This window comes from Gopherus evgoodei, unplaced genomic scaffold, assembly GCF_007399415.2.
Source record: "Gopherus evgoodei ecotype Sinaloan lineage unplaced genomic scaffold, rGopEvg1_v1.p scaffold_31_arrow_ctg1, whole genome shotgun sequence".
In the NCBI taxonomy this organism is placed as follows: domain Eukaryota; kingdom Metazoa; phylum Chordata; order Testudines; family Testudinidae; genus Gopherus; species Gopherus evgoodei.
In genome coordinates this window covers 6743334-6760511 of record NW_022059983.1, presented here as the reverse complement: position 1 = coordinate 6760511, position 17178 = coordinate 6743334, and the positions used below count along the sequence as shown (strand labels likewise).

The following is a 17178-nucleotide window of genomic DNA, read 5'->3' as shown; positions in this document are numbered from 1 at the left end:
GGAAGAACAGGAGAAACTATCATACAGTGTTAGTGCACACAATCCAACTGTGTATTAATGCTCAGATCAAGACTTTTAGAATGATCCCTCACAAGGTAGACTGGGTACAAAACACACCTTAATACTCTCGCCATGGTAAATATGGGGGTGCTGGGGTGTTGCTTTGAGGGACAGAGTGTCACAATGGGTTGTGGGGGTCCACAGACCCCACCTGAGATTGGGGGCGCCCATTATGCCAGGTGCTGCCCAGCCCCCCAGCTGAGATCAGGGAATCCCTGTTGTGCCAGGCACTGCCCAGACACACCCTGAGAGCCAGTCCCTGCCCTGGAGAGCTTCCAATCTAAAGAGACAAAGGAAAGATTATTGCACAGAAGGGGAAACTGAGGCCCAAAGCAACAAAGGGGCTGATTTTCTAGACAGCTGTTTCATTGCTGTCACTCTCACACTCCACCTGGACTTGCACCCAGGGGAAGTGGAAGCTGGCGTTTGCCTGTCCAAATTTCCTTCGATTTCCCCCTTTGGGGACATGTTGGAAACAGGGTTACAGTGACAAGCCATCCTTGAAATCCTCTGGGGGTTTCCCGGTCATGTTGGCAGGCTTAGGGGCACTGCATGGACGGACGTGGCCTGAGTCCATCCACAGAGAGTCAGCCTAGAGAAAAGGGAGGGGGTGAGCTGGGCCTCGCTGCCTTAGGGAGCAGCCTGCTTTGTCTCTCTCTGGTTTGGGATGGTTCTCGGGTGTGAATGTTCTGGATCCTAAGGGGTTGTCTGTTAGAGTTGCCAACTTGGTCATATTTACAAAACGGACACTGCAACGGGAGCGCTGGAACCTCCCCTGCCCCGCCTCTTCCCCCAAAGACCCACCCCTGCCCCACCTCTTCTCCCCGAAGCCCCACCCCTGCCCCGCCTCTTCCCCAAGGCTCCACCCTGTCCACGTCTCTTCCCCACTCCCCGCTTTGCTCACTGCTTTTCTCCTCCCACCCCCAGCTGGGGTCCGGAGGGACTCGCCTGCGGAGCTGGGGCTGGGAGCGCAGCCGCCCAGTGAAGGCCGGAGGCAGTCCTGGCTCAGTAGGGGCTGGCGCAGGAGATGACCCAACGCCTCCCCACCTCTCCGGCCTGCAAACTTTGCTGTCCAGTCAGTGGATCTGACCAGACACTGTCAGGTCCCCTTTTCGACTGGACTGGACTTTCCGGTTGAAAACCAGGCACCTGGCCACCCCAGTGTCCACTTGAAACACGGCCCTGCGCCATTGTAGCGCTTCAGTGTAGACACGACTACGCTGAGGGGCTGGGTGCGGCCATTGCCGGAGTCAGTCCATCTCCCCGAGAGGTGGGAGCTGGGATGTCTGATTTCTCCCCGTCCATCCAGCGCTGGCTACACCTTACGGCCCCCAGCGTGTGAATGTTTCACACCCTGGAGCGATGCAGCTGGGTCCCCCCAAGTGTTCAGTGCAGAGCTGCCCTCAGCAATAACTTTGAGTGACACAAGAGTCCCTGGTTGTCTCTGGGAGGTGGGGGTGGGGCTAGGACTCCAGGGTCCAGCATGGACAGGAGCAGTGGTACAGACACACGTGCTCTTCAGGGAATTTGGATTTATGATGCAGCTTTATTCAATGCATTAGTGGGTGGAAATAGAGAAGGTGAGAACAGAGGGTGGAGGGGTGGCAGGATGCCTGGGTTCTGTTCTTGGCTCTGGGAGGGGAGTGGAGACTAGTGGTTAGAGCAGGGGGCCTGGGAGCCCGGACTCCTGGGTTCTCTCCCCGGCTCTGCGAGGGGAGTGGGGGCTGATGGGTTAGAGCGGCAGGGGCTGGGAGCCCGGACTCCTGGGTTCTACCCCTCAGATCATTCTCCTGGGAAAAGCTGCTAACGGGTCTCTAACACTCAGGCCTGTTTTTAAACCCGTCATGCTCAATGCAAAGCCCATAATGGGTCTCTGGCTTGGGCCCTGCACCGATGGCTCTCAAAGTGCTTTGCGAAGGTGGCTTGGCACCGTTATTCCCCAACTGGAGTGGGGGTAAACTGAGTCACAGCTGGGGGGCCGGCCATGGACAGGCCTGGGGAAGTGGGGGGGAGGGAATAGCTCAAAGCGGGGATGAGATGGAGCTCAGCAGAGCGTCAGAAGTTGGTCACGTTCTCCACCCTGGGGGCTGGGCTTAACTGGATACTCTTGATTTGATAGATGTATAAACCCGACATCAGGCCCATCCCGGCTTTGATCTTGGCCACATCCTTGGTGGCGCATCCTCTTCCTGCGAAAGGGAGGTCGGCGTCATCTGCCCAGAGAAGTAGTCGTCATTATCCAGCATGGGAGGGGGGCGCACAGAGCCCCTGTCATTGGGGGGTCATAACTGTGGAGATGCGGGTAACAGAAAATCCCTCCTTGGCAGCTGCACTAAATCCCTTTACCTGTAAGGGGTTAAGAACCTCAACTAACCTGCTTGGCACCTGGCCAGAAGGGCCAATGGGGAAAGAAGATACTTTGAAATCTGGGTGGGGGAGGATTTGTTTTGTTCCCTCTCCAGACAGAGAGAGACCAGGCAGGGACAACATCTCCTGAAAACGTCCCTGGAATGATTCATCTAAGATTACAAAAGTTGTAAGTAAGGCAAGGAAATGCCTTAGATTGTCTTGTGTTTTAGCATGTGAATTTTCCTCATGCTACAGATGTAGTTTCATTCCTGTTTTTGTAACTGTGAAGTTGAGTCCAGGGGGGATCCTCTGTGTTTTATATCGTTTTATTACCCTGTAAAGTTACCTTCCAGCCTGATTTTGCAGGTGTGATTCTTTCACCTTTTCTTTAAATAAATTCTTCTTTTAAGAACATGATCAATTTTCAGTGTCCTAGAGACAAGGGGTCTGGTTGGTACCCATGTTCTTCTCTAGCTTCCCCAGGAAAAGGGGTGAAGGGGCTTGTGGGGATATTTTGGGGGGACAGGGACTCCTAGTGACCCTTCCCCGAATGTTTGTTGAAATCGTTTGGTGGTGGCAGCTATACCGTCCAAGGACAAGAGAAGGAATTTGTGCCTTGGGGAAGTTTTTAACCTAAGTTGGTAGAATATAAGCTTCAGGGTCTTTCATGTGGGTCCCCAAATCTGTACCCCAGAGTTCAGAGTGGGTGGGAGAACCTTGACGGGGGGCACAGAGCCCTGGCACGGGGGGGGCACAGAGCCCCTGGCATGGGGGAGACAGAGACCCACTGCACCAGGCGCTGGCAAAGCAGCTGAGAGACGGTCCCTGCCCCCCAGATCTGCCAGTCTTGGTGTAAAACAAGAAACACCAGCAGGAGACAGACGACTGGCCGGGGGGCGGGGGGACGAGGAAAGGGGACAATTCTGGTTGGATGGAGCCATTTGGAAAACCCCCAGGAAAAGAGAGGGGGGAGGGTCCCCAAAGCGGGGAGTCAGGACGGGGGAAGGAGGAGGAAATGGACAGGAAGGAGAGACGAGAGGAAAGAGATGGACAGAAGGACAAGAAAGGGGAAAAGAAACAAGAAAAGACGCCAGAGATGGATTAAAGCTTCCTGGGCCCTGGGCCAGAGCAAGTGGGGGGCCCTCCCCACCCCCTTCTGCCTGCAGTCCCGCCCCCACTCCGCCCCTTCCCCAGCCGCCCGCCCCTGTTCCACCCTTCTGCCCACAGCCCCGCCCCGTTTCGCCCCTTCTCCCCTCGGTCCCGCCTCTGTCACCCCGCTTCTGCCTGTGGCCCCGCCCACAGCCCCTCCCTTTCTGCCCACTCCCTTAGGGCCCCGCCCCGTTCCCCCAGAGCCCCCTCCCCCGCATTCCAGCTGCCCCACAGCCCGTTTGCTCCTTTCTGTCCCCGCCCCCACTGTGGCCCCACGACCAGAGCAGCTCTGTCCCCACGCCAGGGCCCCGGGGCGCAGCAGCGAGACTCCTGCAGTCCCAGGGCTGCGGCGGGATCCAGGCGCCGGGGCTTCCCCCACCACGGGGCAGCGACCCCAAGGCCGGAGGGGGAGGCGGGAAGAGCGGAAGAAGAAAAGGGGGGGAAGATGGAGTATTTCTGAGCCATCCACCCCCTGGACCCCTTTTTCGTTTGCAGATTTTGAACACAGGCCCTTCTCCCCCATGCCCCTCCATGCACCCTGCAGCCTGCCCGCTCGGGGAGTGGGGGGATTGGTCCAGTGCCCGCTGGCAGGCCCGGGTGTCTCCTGAGCAGGTTTGGCCTGGGGGGGCCTATGGGGAACTCACTCTCTGACAGCGACCCAACAACGTCGACGCACTGGTTGGCAGCCCCCCGGCAGTGCAGGATGTCGTTCTGGAGGCAGCGGTGGGATCCCACGACATAGCACGACGGGCACTGTCTTCCATTGGGCATGACGCTGAGTCTGGAGCCTGCGGACAAAGGGAGGGAATCAGAATCGGGGCTGAAGCGGGAAGCAGCTCCTTGTGTCTTGGCATTTGCAGGAAGGGTGGGCTAGGGTGAAGACACAGGGCTGGACATCAGGATGCCTGGGTTCTCTTCCTCCCAACTCTGCTGCTGACAGGCTGGGGGAGTTTGGACGTTCCTGGGCCTCAGTTTCCCCAATGGGAACATGGTGAGAATGATCCTGCCTGGGTCCATTCAGATTGGAAGCTCACTGGGACAGGAGCTGTGTCTCCTTGTGTGTCTGGGCAGCGCCTGATAGGATGGGGGGCCCCAATCTCAGTCGAGGGGGCTGGGTAGCACCCGACATGAAGAGGGGGCCCTGATCTCAGTCGGGGGGCCTGGACAGCGCCTGATGCAATGGGTCCCTGATCCCCAAGGGTGCAGGGCAGTGGAGGGAAAGGGCAGGTGAGAGGTGCCAAGGTGGGGGCGGGCGCAGGCCGGGTACGTACGTTCCTTTATCTCCTCCATGTTGCAGTTGGTCTCTCTGCAGATCTTGGAATGGACCCTCACGTAGACGCCTTCCGCAAACTCAAAGTCCAGGTTGCCCTCCAGGCTGTGCAGGCTGCTGATGCACGACTGGAAGACGCCCCTCTGCACCACACCCCCTGGTGGGGAGGGGCAGGAACGTCTCTCAAGGGGTGAACATAAAAGAGCGCCCGAATCCCCAACCTCCTGCTGGCTCCCTGCAGCTGGACCAAGGCCGCCCCCCACCCCCCATGGCTCTGCCTCAGTGTTTGATCCGACCCCCCCTACCCAGAGTGAGGGTGGGTTCAAACTGGTGGCAGAAGTGGGATCCCACAGGCCTTAACCTGGCAATTGGGGCTCTCTGCTTTGGGGGAGGGAGAGCAGGCCTGTTGTACTCTGCCCCTCATGCAGAGCCCCCTGGCTGGGGGGTGGTGGGCGGCTGACAGAGTCCCCCCTGGGCCAAGGGGCTGGGAGTTAAAACTCCATTGAGATGCCTGGGGCAGTTTTCTCGCCTCCTGGCAATCAGCTCAGGCTTTAGGCAGACACAGGCAGCGTCACTTTGTCGGTCATTCAGGGCAGCTCCCTCCTCCCAGCAATGGGCTCAGGCTCTCGGCAGACCCAGGCAGCGTCGCTGCGTCGGTCACACTCAAGGCAGTTTTCCCCTCCCAGCAGTGGGCTCAGGCTCTGAGCAGAACCAGGCAGCGTCACTGCGCCGGTCACACTGACTATGAAGGCCTGAGAGGTGCTGTTTTGTTTTCGCTGAATGCCACTGCTGATTCAGGAGGTGCGGCCTAGAGATCCCGCGCCTTGCTCTGTGTCACGGCGCCATGGCACGTACCAACAGTGTTCACTTCCTGAACAGCGATGCAAGCATCTTCCCAAAACCTACATCTCCTCTCTTCATGGCTGCTTTCCCCAGGGAATCTGTAGTAACAGCTGGAAGGACGTGCTGTGAAAGGAATTGCTCCTGAGTTCTGGCAAACAATATTCCTCATCCCTCCTTGGCCACCATTTACTGGCTCTCCGGGTCGTTTTCTGGCACCGGGGCAGCTCAGATCCCATGGGCTGGGTTCTCGGGCCCCCAGGGAACCTTTCTGCTGGGTTGGCCCCCCTGCGAGTTATTTCAAGGGCAGAGGCAGAGTCACTTCCGCTGACTCTCTCCAGCGGCCAGACCAGGAAGGTCCCTGTCTGGAAAATGGGAACGTTTCCCATGGTGATTTTCTCAGGGGAACAATCCATGTGATGCTTTCCTAAGAGCTGCACAGACCCCATCTGAGATCAGCTCCCTGTCATGCCAGGCGCTGCACAAACCCTGGCCGAGACTGGGACTCACTCTCCGTTGTGCCAGGTGCTGCACAAACCCTGGCCAAGATTGGGGCCCACCCCCTGTTGTGCCAGGTGCTGCACAGAGCCACCTTGAGAAACAATTCCTCCCCAAAGAGTGTAGGGGAAAAACTGAGCATGGAGTGTGGGGGGGAGTGTGAGGAAGTGGGAATGTTCTTGCTGTGGTGTGTGAATGCTGAGTGAGGAGTGTTGACCTGGGAAGGCTGCAGGGGAGTTGTGCTGGGATGGCCTTGGGGAAGGGAGGATACCTGAATGTGTAACCTGAGAACCCGGGCGGGGTTGGAGGCCAGGTGACACCTCTGCCCGGGGCACTGGACAAAGGCTGGGGGAGGAGCCGGGGGAGGCTGAGTGGGAGGCTGGAGAGTTTTTCAGTTTGGAGCTGGCTGGGAAATGGAGGGGAGCCCCAACGGGGCTTGGGCTTCCCAATGGGGCTGTGGCCTCCCTGGGGGCCCCAGATGGACCTAACTGAAGGGGGACCTGTTGTCTGTACTGGCAAGGCCTGTTTTAGACCCTGTTCCTGTCATCGAATAAACCTCTGTGTTACTGGCTGGCTGAGAGTCATGTCTGACTGCAAAGTGGAGGTGCAGGACCCTGTGGCTTCCCCAGGATCCTGCTGGGGTGGACTCGCTGTGGGAAGCGCACGGAGGGCAGAGGATGCTGAATGCTCCAAGGAGAGACCCAGGAGGTGAAGCCGTGTGAGCTTCTTGCCCTGAACAAGTCTGCTCCGAGGGAGAGAAGGCTCCCCAAAGTCCTGCCTGGCTTTGTGGGGAGCAGTTCCTGGGCGATGACAGGGAGGAAACTGAGGCACGGAGCAGGGACTTGCTCACTGACAGAGCTGGGGACAGAACCCATTATATCCCACTCCCCCTCCAGGAGTTGGGATAGAACCCAGGCGTCCTGGCTTTTCCCACCCCTACTCTAATCCATTAGACCCTCAGAAATTCACTCCACACACCGTTGGCCATAGCTAGGAGAGCCCAGAGAAGGCACAAGACAAGACGAACGTCCATGGCTCTGGAGAGAGCGGGAGCTGGTGTCGGAGCCGTGACAGGTCTACCTAGCCTGGAACACAGGAAACATCACAGAGCAAAGTCTGCTTTTCTGCCCCCAGCTTTGAGAGGGGAGTGGGGTCTAGCGGTTAGAGCGAGGGCAGTGGGCTGAGAGACAGGATTCCTGGTTTCCCTCCCCAGTTCTGGGCTGGGCTTTGGATCTCGTGGTTACAGCAGAGGAGCCAGAAGTCAGGACTCCTGGGTTCTCTCCTCAGCTCTGGGAGAACCCCCGGCCCCCACACTAGGAAGCCCCGATATTCTGCCACAGGGGGCCGTGGCGTTGTGCAGCTGTCTCTGGGGAGTGCCCGCCCGAGCGAGAAGGGCTGGCAGCGTTGCCCGCTGAGCCCAGCCATGGAGCGAGGACATTTCCAGAGCCAGTGTCCTCTCACTCTGCCCTGCAGCCCCCCAGTTGGACAGATACCCTGGCACCCGCTGCCTGGCTTTCTCCTGCCCTGAGCACTGGGTTTAATCCAGCTGGGCAGGGCCAGGGCAGGGGCTGGGCCTGGCACAGGAGCCAGCGACTGTGGTGTCGGCTGGGGAGGGAATTCTCACCTGGGGCAGCGCAGGGCTGGGGGGTGGGTTTGCAGCTCTGTCCTTGGGCCACGGAAATGTCAGGGTTAGCTGGTGGCTGGGCAAGCGGGTAGGGGCAGGCTGTTTAAATAGCTAGGGCAGCGGGCGGGCACCATGCCAGACCAGAGCTTCTCTCCAAAGCCCTTCCCCGTCCTCCCCCTGCTGAAAGGCGGCCCCTGGAGCTGGTGTGAACAGGAACAGCCTCGCTGAGTTACTCCTGATCTACCCTGGGGGAAGTGAGAGGGGAATGGGCCCAGGGACTCCGGGGGGGGTGACTCCTGATTTACACCAGGGGGGAATAGGCCCCAGTGGGATGACCAGGACTTGCTAGCCCCGTCCTTGCTGCTTCATCCCCACACATCCCTGGGCAGCAGGGCAGGGCTTCTAGCACTGTTGTCCAGATGGGGAAACTGAGGCACAGAGCGGCCAGGTGATTTACTACAGGAGTCTGGGGCAGAGCAGGGTGTTGAACCAGGGTCTCTCTTGTCCGATGTGAGTGCACTAACCACTGAACATCACTGCATCTCCTCGTAGGGAGTGCCCAGGATAGGAGCGTCTGGGGTTTGCGTCTGTTCCTAGGGATCAGCTGAGAGATGGGGTCGCAGCCCAGACCCCAAATAAGATTGGATCCCCCTTCGCACCAGGCACTTCCCAGACCCCCATGGTGCTGCCCAGACCTCACACAAGACCAGGGCCCCCCCGTGCCAGGCACCACCCAGACCACAACTGAATCCAGGGTCCCCCCTGGGCTGGGCACTGCCCAGACCCCAGTCGAGTCCAGGCGCCTCCATCCCCTGTGCCAGGTGCTGGCCCGACCCCAGGTGACATTGGTGCCTGTTGTGCCAGTTTTGCAACAGTGTTAAAAAATCACACGTCTTTTCCCCCCTCACCCGCTGGTGATGCTTTATTCAGGGACGTTCTCACAGGAAATAAGCCCCCCCCCCCCCCCCCCGCCAGCAGTTTGCGGCACGCGCCCGACACTGGAACTCGATCTTTGATTGTGCCAAGAGCCGATGGCGACAGGAGCAGCCATCCAGCCGGGCTCCGTGTGCCCCAGGCAGCGGCTGGGCTGGGGCCTGGTGGCGGCGCCTGGGGGGCTAAGTGCTCTGCTTGGGGCCAGGTGTGGGGGCCGGGCTGCATTCGGATGTGATCACGATGTTGGTGAAGACCCCCGGCAGCTTGTACACCCCCACCTTGCTGAGACAGGTGCTTCTGGTGGCACAGCCGCGCATGGCATAGGTATAATTTCGGGTGCCTGAAAGCAGAGCGGAGAAGGCCTGCCCCGAGCCGGGACCTCACCCTGTCAGTTCACCTGCCCATCCTGCTCCGAGCCAGGACTTCACCCTCCACCTGGCTGGCTTTCCAGAGCTTTCCCGAGGGTGGCGAATTTCCCTAGAAGGGTTTGTTCTTCTGAATCTTATCTGCATTTTAGTTCCACAAAGTTCTTGGCTAATTTCCCCTCCCGCAGAGCCCCGGTGAGTCTCCCCCGGCACGGAGATCAAGAACTTGTGTTGCGCTCAAACAGCGGCCAGAGAGGACACAATGGGGGGTGAACCCATCCCAGCCTGCGGGAGATTGTTACAACAGGGCCTTATCCCCGACCGGGCTGTGCCTGGCGTTAATGCCCGCGCTGTTATGCTCACAAAAAGTACACGAGGTCTTTTTATAGGGGAAAAGGCAACACGCCGCATTTATTGAGAATCCAGCAGTCAGCACACGCTTTCCAGTCACACACACACACCCCATGCACACAGTCCGTGATGGGAGCTGTTCCTGTGAGGGGCTCGAAAGATTGCACTGCCCAGCCGTCTGCCAGGCACTCGCGTTCACAGGGGTCAATGTTTATCTCAGCTCCTGCAATTTCCTGGATTCAGACGCTACCAGAACCAGATTTCCTGCCTCATTATTTGCAATAGGGTAGCAGCCAAGGCCGTACTGCTGGCAGCCGAGCGAGTAACAAGGGGCTGTGATTCTTCGGGAGAGCGAAGGGCTGGAGCTGGCAGAGCCTGAGGCAGTGTAACCTGAGGTAGCACCAGTGGAGCCTTGCCTCAGGCTACTTTGAACCCTGTTTCCTGAACTAGCCCCAAAACTTTCTCCGTTAGTGTTTGGGTTGGTGCCTCAGTTTCCTGTCTCTTACTTGCAAGGCATGAAGAAGAAGGAAATGGCTAATCCTAGTATCCATGATTCTATTCATTTATTCTACTACTTTAAGTCTTAGTGTAAAACACACACCGTATATGGTCAAAACATAACCAGTTATATAGCACAGTACCCATGGTACAACACCGCTCTCGCTCCTTGCCCTGCTTCCTCTGCTAGATGCAAGAGCCCTTCCCCACCCTAAATTGTCTCCCCCGAGACAGGCCAGTTCTCATTACAGACAGCCCCCCAACCTGCAGCAAATACTCACCAGCAACTACACACCACACAACAGAAACCCTAACCCAGGAACCAAACCCTGCAACAAACCCCGATGCCAGCTCTGTCTGCATATCTGTTCAAGGGACACCCCCCGTCATAGGACCTCATCCTCAGCAGACCATCCGGGCCTTGTTCACCTGCACAGCTACCAATGTGATATATGCCATCATGTGCCAGCAATGTACAGTGGCCAAACCCCACAGTTTCTACACAGAAGAATAAATGGACACAAATCTGACAGCAAGAATTATAACATTCAAAAACCAGTAGGAGAACACTTCAGTCTCCCTGGCCACTCGATAAGAGACTTAAAAGTGGCCATTCTTCAACAAAAAAACTTCAAAAACAGACTCCAGTGAGAAACTGCAGAACTGGAATTAATTTGCAAACTGGACACCATCAAATTAGGCCCGAAAAAATACTGAGAGTGGCTGGGTCACTACAAAAATTCATTTCCCCCTGCTGATACTCCCACCTTCTTGTCAACTGTTTCTTCTCAACTCTTGAGAATAGCCCACTTCCACCTTAATTGAATTGGCTCATTAGCACTGATCCCCCGCTTGCTAAGGCTACTCCTATCTTTTCATGTGCTGAATATTTATACCTCTCTGCTGTATGTTCCACTCCATGCATCTGATGAAGTGGGTTTTAGCCCACGAAAGCTTATGCCCAAATAAATATGTTCACCTCTAAGGTGCCACAAAGACTCCTCCATGTTTTTGTATCTCAATGTGTTTGATTCTAAATAGCATTAGGGAAGCATTTTGTCGGCTTCTTGAGAAAGGAATTTGCAAGTTAAGTGCCCAGTCAAGAAACACTTAACTGACAATGGACTTGGGAGACCCCAATCCACACAAGAATTCCTCTGGGAAACTTTCAGGATAGCATGTTAACAATGGCGTCAGCCTGCAAGCTGAGTCGTGCCTGGACATGTGACTTGCCCATGTGACTCCGGACTCCATCTTGCTGCTGTGATTTTCCCGGGTGAGAACAAAGGGGCGTCCTTCCTGGGGCAGAGAATATAAAAGGCCCTGGAAACCCCTCCAGCTTGTCTTCAGTCCTGCTTCTGGCCTCTGGAGGAACCTTGCATCAAACTGAAGCTCTGCACAAAGGACTGACTGACCCATCCCAGCTGGGGATGTTCCAGAAACTTGATTTGAACCTGCAGTTTATTCCATCTCTGCTACAAGCCTGAACCAAGAACTTTGCCATCACTGTATGGAATTGATTCCATTTAACCAATTCTAGATCTCAGCTCTACCCTTTTCCTTTTATGAATAAACCTTCAGATTTTAGATTCTAAAGAATTGGCACCAGCGTGATTTGTGGGTAAGATCTGATCTGTATATTGACCTGGGTCTAGGGCTTGGTCCTTTGGGATCGGGAGAACCTTTTTCTTTTCCTGGGGTGTTGGTTTTCATAACCATTCATCCCCATACGAGTGGCACTGGTGGGATACTGGGAAACTGGAGTGTCTGAGGGAATTGCTTGTGTGACGTGTGGTTAGCCAGTGGGGTGAGACCAAAGTCCTCTCTGGCTGGCTGGTTTGGTGCCTTATAAAGGAACCCCAGCCTGGGGCTGTGACTACCCTGCTCTGAGCAATTTGTCCTGAATTGACGCTCTCAGTTGTGTCTCACCAAACGCAGCATTGTCACAGTGTCTTAGTCGGCAGGATCCACAGCACCAGGTCCATTAAGCTTTGGGTCAGAACCCCACGCTAGCCAAATTCGAATTTTGGGATTGAGAGTTTGGTTGGTTAAAGAGCAGTGACCGGGAGCCAGACAGCATCAGCAGAAGCAGTGAAACTGCAAACCCTGAGAGACAGGCTGCCATCTGAACATCATCAGAAACTGGCAGAAATTCAAATGAGAGAGAAGCAAGTGTGGGCCCAGCTGGAAAAAGAAGCTGCTGAAAGACAGAGAGAAGCTATGGAAAGAAATGCTGAATTGGAAAGAGAAGCTGCTAAAAGAAAGAAGGAGGCTGCTGAGAGAGGAACGGCCTCATCGGGGGTGTATGGAGCTGCTGGCTGCTGAGCCAAACTTAGACTCCAAGTCAAAAAAGCAACAGGAGAAACTGTATCCTCTAGAAAGTCCAGTTTCTAGCAATGTTGGGATGTTATATTACTCTGAGCAGTTTTCTGAGTTACAGGTTCTTCCAGCCATCTGTCTCTGTGCTCTCCCTGAGGCATCTCCATCGTATCCAGTTCCTGGGGTCATCCTAGGGAGTGTGGCTCCCTCTCGTCTGGCTGCTCCATTGTTGCCCCTGAAAGGCTGGTTGTGGGTGTTCCCAGCCTCACAACATATTTCAGTAACACAAATGTAGCAAAATGTCGTAATTCCCCATACAATGCTAGGGTTTCCCAGTCATGCTGGCAGGCTCGGGGGCACTGCATGGATGGACGTGGCCTGAGTCAGCCTGCTGTGAGCCAGCCTAGAGAAAGGGGAGGGGGTGAGCTGGGCTTCGCTGCCTTAGGGAGCAGCCTGCTTTGTCTCTCTCTGATTTGGGACGGTTCTTCGGTGTGAGTGTTCTGGATTCTAAGGGGTTGTCTGTTAGAGTTGCCAACTTGGTCATATTTACAAAACAGACACTGCAACAGGAGTGCTGGAACCTCCCCTGCCCCGCCTCTTCCCCCGAGGCCCCACCCTGCCCCACCTCTTCCCCAAGGCTCCACTCTGTCCACGCCTCCTCTCCCTCCCTGCTTTGCTCACTACTTTTCTCCTCCCACCCCCCAGCTGGGGTCAGGAGGGACTCGCCTGTAGTAGGGGCTGCTGCTGGTGATGACCGGATTGGCTGCTGGGGTCTCTGGGAAGGGGTGGGGGAAGGAACTCACCTGCAGGGTGACCAGATGTCCCGATTTTATAGGGACAGTCCCGATTTTTGGGTCTTTTTCTTATATAGGCTCCTATTCCCCCCCACCATTTGCTGTCTGGTCACTCTAGGTGGGGGTAATTGGTACCTATATAAGACAAAGCCCTAAATATCGGGACTGGCCCTATAAAATCAGGACATCTGGATCTGGTCACCCTAGTGGGGAGTGCCTCTCCCTGGGCTGGCAGCTGCCAGCGATCCGTCTCATCCGGGGGGAGCTGCACAGGGCAGGATGAGCTGCTGTGGCTCCATGCGTGCCCCGTCCCTGAGATCAGATGCTGTGCTAACTTCACCGTGGCCCATTGGGCTGGCGGTGGTGCCCATTGGCGTGTGATTGGAGCTGAGGTTTTGCTGCTGCTGTTGCCACTCTGCACCCCAAGAGGTGGATTTTGGGGTCCTGCAGTTTTCCACCTATCTCCTCCTCTACTGCAGCTGTTGGACCAGCAGGCTGGGGGGTGAGCCAAACATGAAAGCAGCGCTGTGTTGCCATTTAGATTGTCATTTAACAAATTTGTTCACCAAAAATGCTTGCTAACAATCCTGAATCCAATTTCAGTATTTTTTTAAATCAATATCTTAGCCAAAAACAGAAAATTGAGTTGTTGACAGTTATTAGTGACAGGTTTGGTTTGGGGAAGGGAGTGAGCCAGTTTTCATCAGAGAAACAAAAAATGTTGACTGACTTTCCTATAGCCCCGTTACTGCTAAATAGAGCCCTCCAACAACTGTAATGTGCCCATCCCCTTACTAGTGTACAGAGCAGGGGTCAGCAACCTACGGCACACGTGCCAAAGGCGGCACGCGAGCTGATTTTTGATGGCACACATTGATAGGCTGAGCAGCTCAGCCCGCCACTGCTCTGGGGTTCCGGCTGCTGCCCCATTGCCACCCGGGGTCCTGGCCACCGGCCCGACTCAGCACTCACTGCTGGCCTGGGGACCTCCAAGGAACCCCAGGCTGGGAGCAGGCTGAGCAGGCCAACGGCTGAGACCCCAGCTGAGCCACTCAACCCGCTGTAGGCCTGGAGTTCCATTCACTCAGCTGGTAGGTGGGCTGAGCAGGACTAAATTCAATGAAATAGGAAAACAAGAGCAACTAATGACAAAGTGCAAGAACCTAGAGCCGTGGTCCCCAACCTTTTTCGTCTGGCGGTCACCAGATGAAGGACCGTGGCAGTGAACGAGCATCAGCCGAAATGCCGCTGAAATTCGGCAGCATTTCAGCAGCGACGCCTCTGGATGATGCTGCTTATCGGCGGCAAGCGGTGTCATCCAGAGGCGTTGCCGCCGAAATGCCACCGAATTTCAGTGGCATTTCAGCAGATGCTTGTCTGCCTGCCAGTACACAGGTGCATTGAGAGGCCCCTGCGGGCGCCATGGCACCTGTGGGCACTGCGTTGGGGACCCCTGACCTAGAGAGCCCCCGGAAGCATGGCAATCATTTTGATTTAAATGGAGTTGAGCTGTATGAAGAATTGAGTCCACTATCATCAATGTTGCCACATGCAAAATCGATGTTGGACATTGTACAGTTTACTCATACCAGCAAACTTGTAGACGTATATCCTAATGTGGACATTGCCACTCCTATTCTACTGGCAATTCCTGTAACAGGAGCATCAGGAGAACGGAGTTTCTCAAAACTGAAGCTCATTAAAAACTGTCTCTGCTTTACAAGGAGTCAGCAACACTTGACTGGTCTTGCGATTCTTGCAGTCGAACAAGACAACACTTTGTCTTGACATATGATGACATTATTCCTGATTTTTCAGCCAAAAAGGCCAGAAAGATTGCTTTTAGTTAAAAACTAATCCTTGTTTCAATACCTCTTCATAGAAATTTCCAATAAAATGTTGATAAATTAAAAAAATTATATTATTTGCATCATTCTGTCAAATCAGAATTTTTTCTATAGTGCTGCTTCTTTAGTGCTAGTCCATCAGCGTTACTTCGCTACGTTCAGCTGGTTTTAATAACATGCATGTGGCAAGTTTTCCAGTAGTGTAAGCTTATGTTTGTGTTGCTAAGAGCAAGACAGGCTCAGGGGCACCAGTTTAATAATCCCGCCTAGGGCATCATAAATCCTAAAGACGGCCCTGCAGCCTCAGCTTAGAGTTTCTGGCCCTGTCAGAGTTCAAACGGAGAAGAGAGAGAGGAACAATTTTCCCGTGACTTGGTTTTATTTCTGTTACCCAGGTGCGACAGGGCCGTTAAGCAGCCCCCTGGATCGCAATGGCTCTGGCTGGCCCATCTGATTCGGATAGGCCCTGCTGGCCAGGCGGGGGGATGAGCCCCACGCTGGGTTCACAAGTTCAGAGCAAACGTTTTCAAAGCTCCAGAGCAAAAGTGAGCTCCTTCCTTGTAGGCTGGAACCCAGACGTGGCCCGGAAGTTAGCGCAGCAGCTTCACTAGAGGCTAAACATTAAATATTGTCGGACCAGACCGACACCAGTGCTGAGCAAAGTAACACACGGGTAACCTAGCCTGGCCCCGGCTGCGGTCTGTCAGTTCTTAGTGTTAGGCCTGAATAAAGATATAGCAGACAAAACCAGGTATGCCAACCTGACCAAAGTCAGGCTAACAGAGGTTTGTGGGTAATCCCTGAGTGGAAAACACTGAAAAGCAGCAGCATGTCTCACAAGCGCTGGGAAAAAGTGAGATAAAAGAGAAGCTGCATTCCTGGCATAGCACCAAATGTGCTGTGTTCGGGCAGCTCCTTCGAAGAAGTGATAAAAGCCCTAGGTTCCCAGCCTCCTTGTTTTCACTCCCTGGTTTTGTTCTTTGTTTGTTTTTAACTCCCCTACATTTCTAACTTTAGGCATGCATGTATAGTAAAGGTGTCTAGTTTCTAGTTGTTAGAAGAAGGGGGTGGGTTGCTCCAGTGAATAATTTATAACGCGACGGAACTGTCTATATAGGCTTATACTAAGATGTAAAGAGGGGGCTGGTTCTCTCTGGAGACGAGCTGCTCTCTATTGATGCGTGCACTTGTCAATAAAGAGCTTTTGATCGGACCTTGCTGGTGTTGCCTGTCTCTCTCGCGGTCAGACAACGAACTTTGCCGTCGGGGTTAGAGTCCCTGACATTAGCTAATGCCTGCAGCCTCTCAGAAGCCTGCAGCCGGCTTGCCAGCGTCACCCCATTGTGACGAAGTGGGGTTTCTTGGGTTTTCTGTGTTTTCCAGGGGGTTGCATGCAGAGGGGGTGGGACTCAGTGTCCCCAGGTGTTACAGGGGAGAGGGAGTTTGTTGAGACACAGGACCGGAGAGGCAACTCGGGACTCCGGCCGATGGCCTGGAGGATGGAGATCCCAGCGACTGGTGACCCAGAGACCCAGCTCAGGAGTCACAGCCGGTTCTGGCCAGTGGAGACAATGGGCTGCGGGGAGAGGATCCCGGTGACCTGACCAGCTGGTTCCAGCCAGTGGGGCCAGAGGGGGGCTGAGGGGAGAGGAGACCCAGGCCACCCTGTTTACAACCCTGTTTCCCTGGAGAGAAGCCAATGGACAGAGGGGGCTTGGGGCCGGGGATATTGGAGGCCCAGCTGGGAAGCAGGGGGGCTTGGGGCTGGAGAGGGGGAGCAGGCAGAGCCCCCCTGGCTGCAGGGGGACTGGGATGTGCTGGGCTGAGGGAGGCCAGGCCTGAGGCCAGAGAGTTTCCTGTGCTCAATAAACCCTCCTGTGTTACGCTGGCTGAGAGTTGCTCCGAGCTAGAGAGCAGGGTGGGGGGTGGGGGATCGTCCCCTTTGGGGGCTGAGGAGGCCCCAGGGCCCCAGAGCGAGGGGATTCCCTGAGGGGGCCCACGGCAGAGCCAGACGTGCTGAGGCTCAGAGAGGTGCGGCTCCAGGAGGTGGAGGGGCCTGACCCCGAGAGAGAGTGGACCCCCGAGAATGGCTGTCGCTCTGAAGGGGGTTCCCCCCATGGACCACACGGGGCCATGCGTGGGCCCAATCTGTAAGTCCATGATACCCATCCCTCCCACTTCATCGACATCCCTCTGTCCGTCCATCTCCAGCCTCGCCACAGTGGTGCTGACTCATGATTCTGTCACGAGTCTCATGATAATATCATATAATATCATATAA

At 55.4% G+C, this 17178-nt stretch overlaps 1 protein-coding gene across 1 annotated transcript; it reads right to left on the bottom strand.

Annotated features, from left to right (window-relative positions):
• Positions 1–2115: 2115 nt before the first annotated feature.
• Positions 2116–7199, bottom strand: LOC115640622 (phospholipase A2 inhibitor and Ly6/PLAUR domain-containing protein-like). The gene is made up of 5 exons (XM_030543519.1): positions 7145–7199; positions 5684–5794; positions 4830–4985; positions 4203–4346; positions 2116–2273 (listed from the first exon to the last, which is right to left on the bottom strand). Exons 1-5 carry the CDS (start codon positions 7197–7199, stop codon positions 2116–2118), a joined length of 624 nt encoding a protein of 207 aa, XP_030399379.1.
• Positions 7200–17178: the final 9979 nt, after the last annotated feature.

What these genes read in the sequence shown, in the direction of transcription:
- LOC115640622 (XM_030543519.1), bottom strand. Translation starts at nt 7,199, where the DNA reads ATGGACGTTCGTCTTGTCTTGTGCCTTCTCTGGGCTCTCCTAGCTATG. An exon ending in TCAGGAAGTGAACACTGTTG is followed by an intron (nt 4,986 to 5,683) that starts GTACGTGCCATG and finishes CCTCCCCACCAG; the next exon opens with GGGGTGTGGTGCAGAGGGGC. An exon ending in CATGGAGGAGATAAAGGAAC is followed by an intron (nt 4,347 to 4,829) that starts GTACGTACCCGG and finishes CTTTGTCCGCAG; the next exon opens with GCTCCAGACTCAGCGTCATG.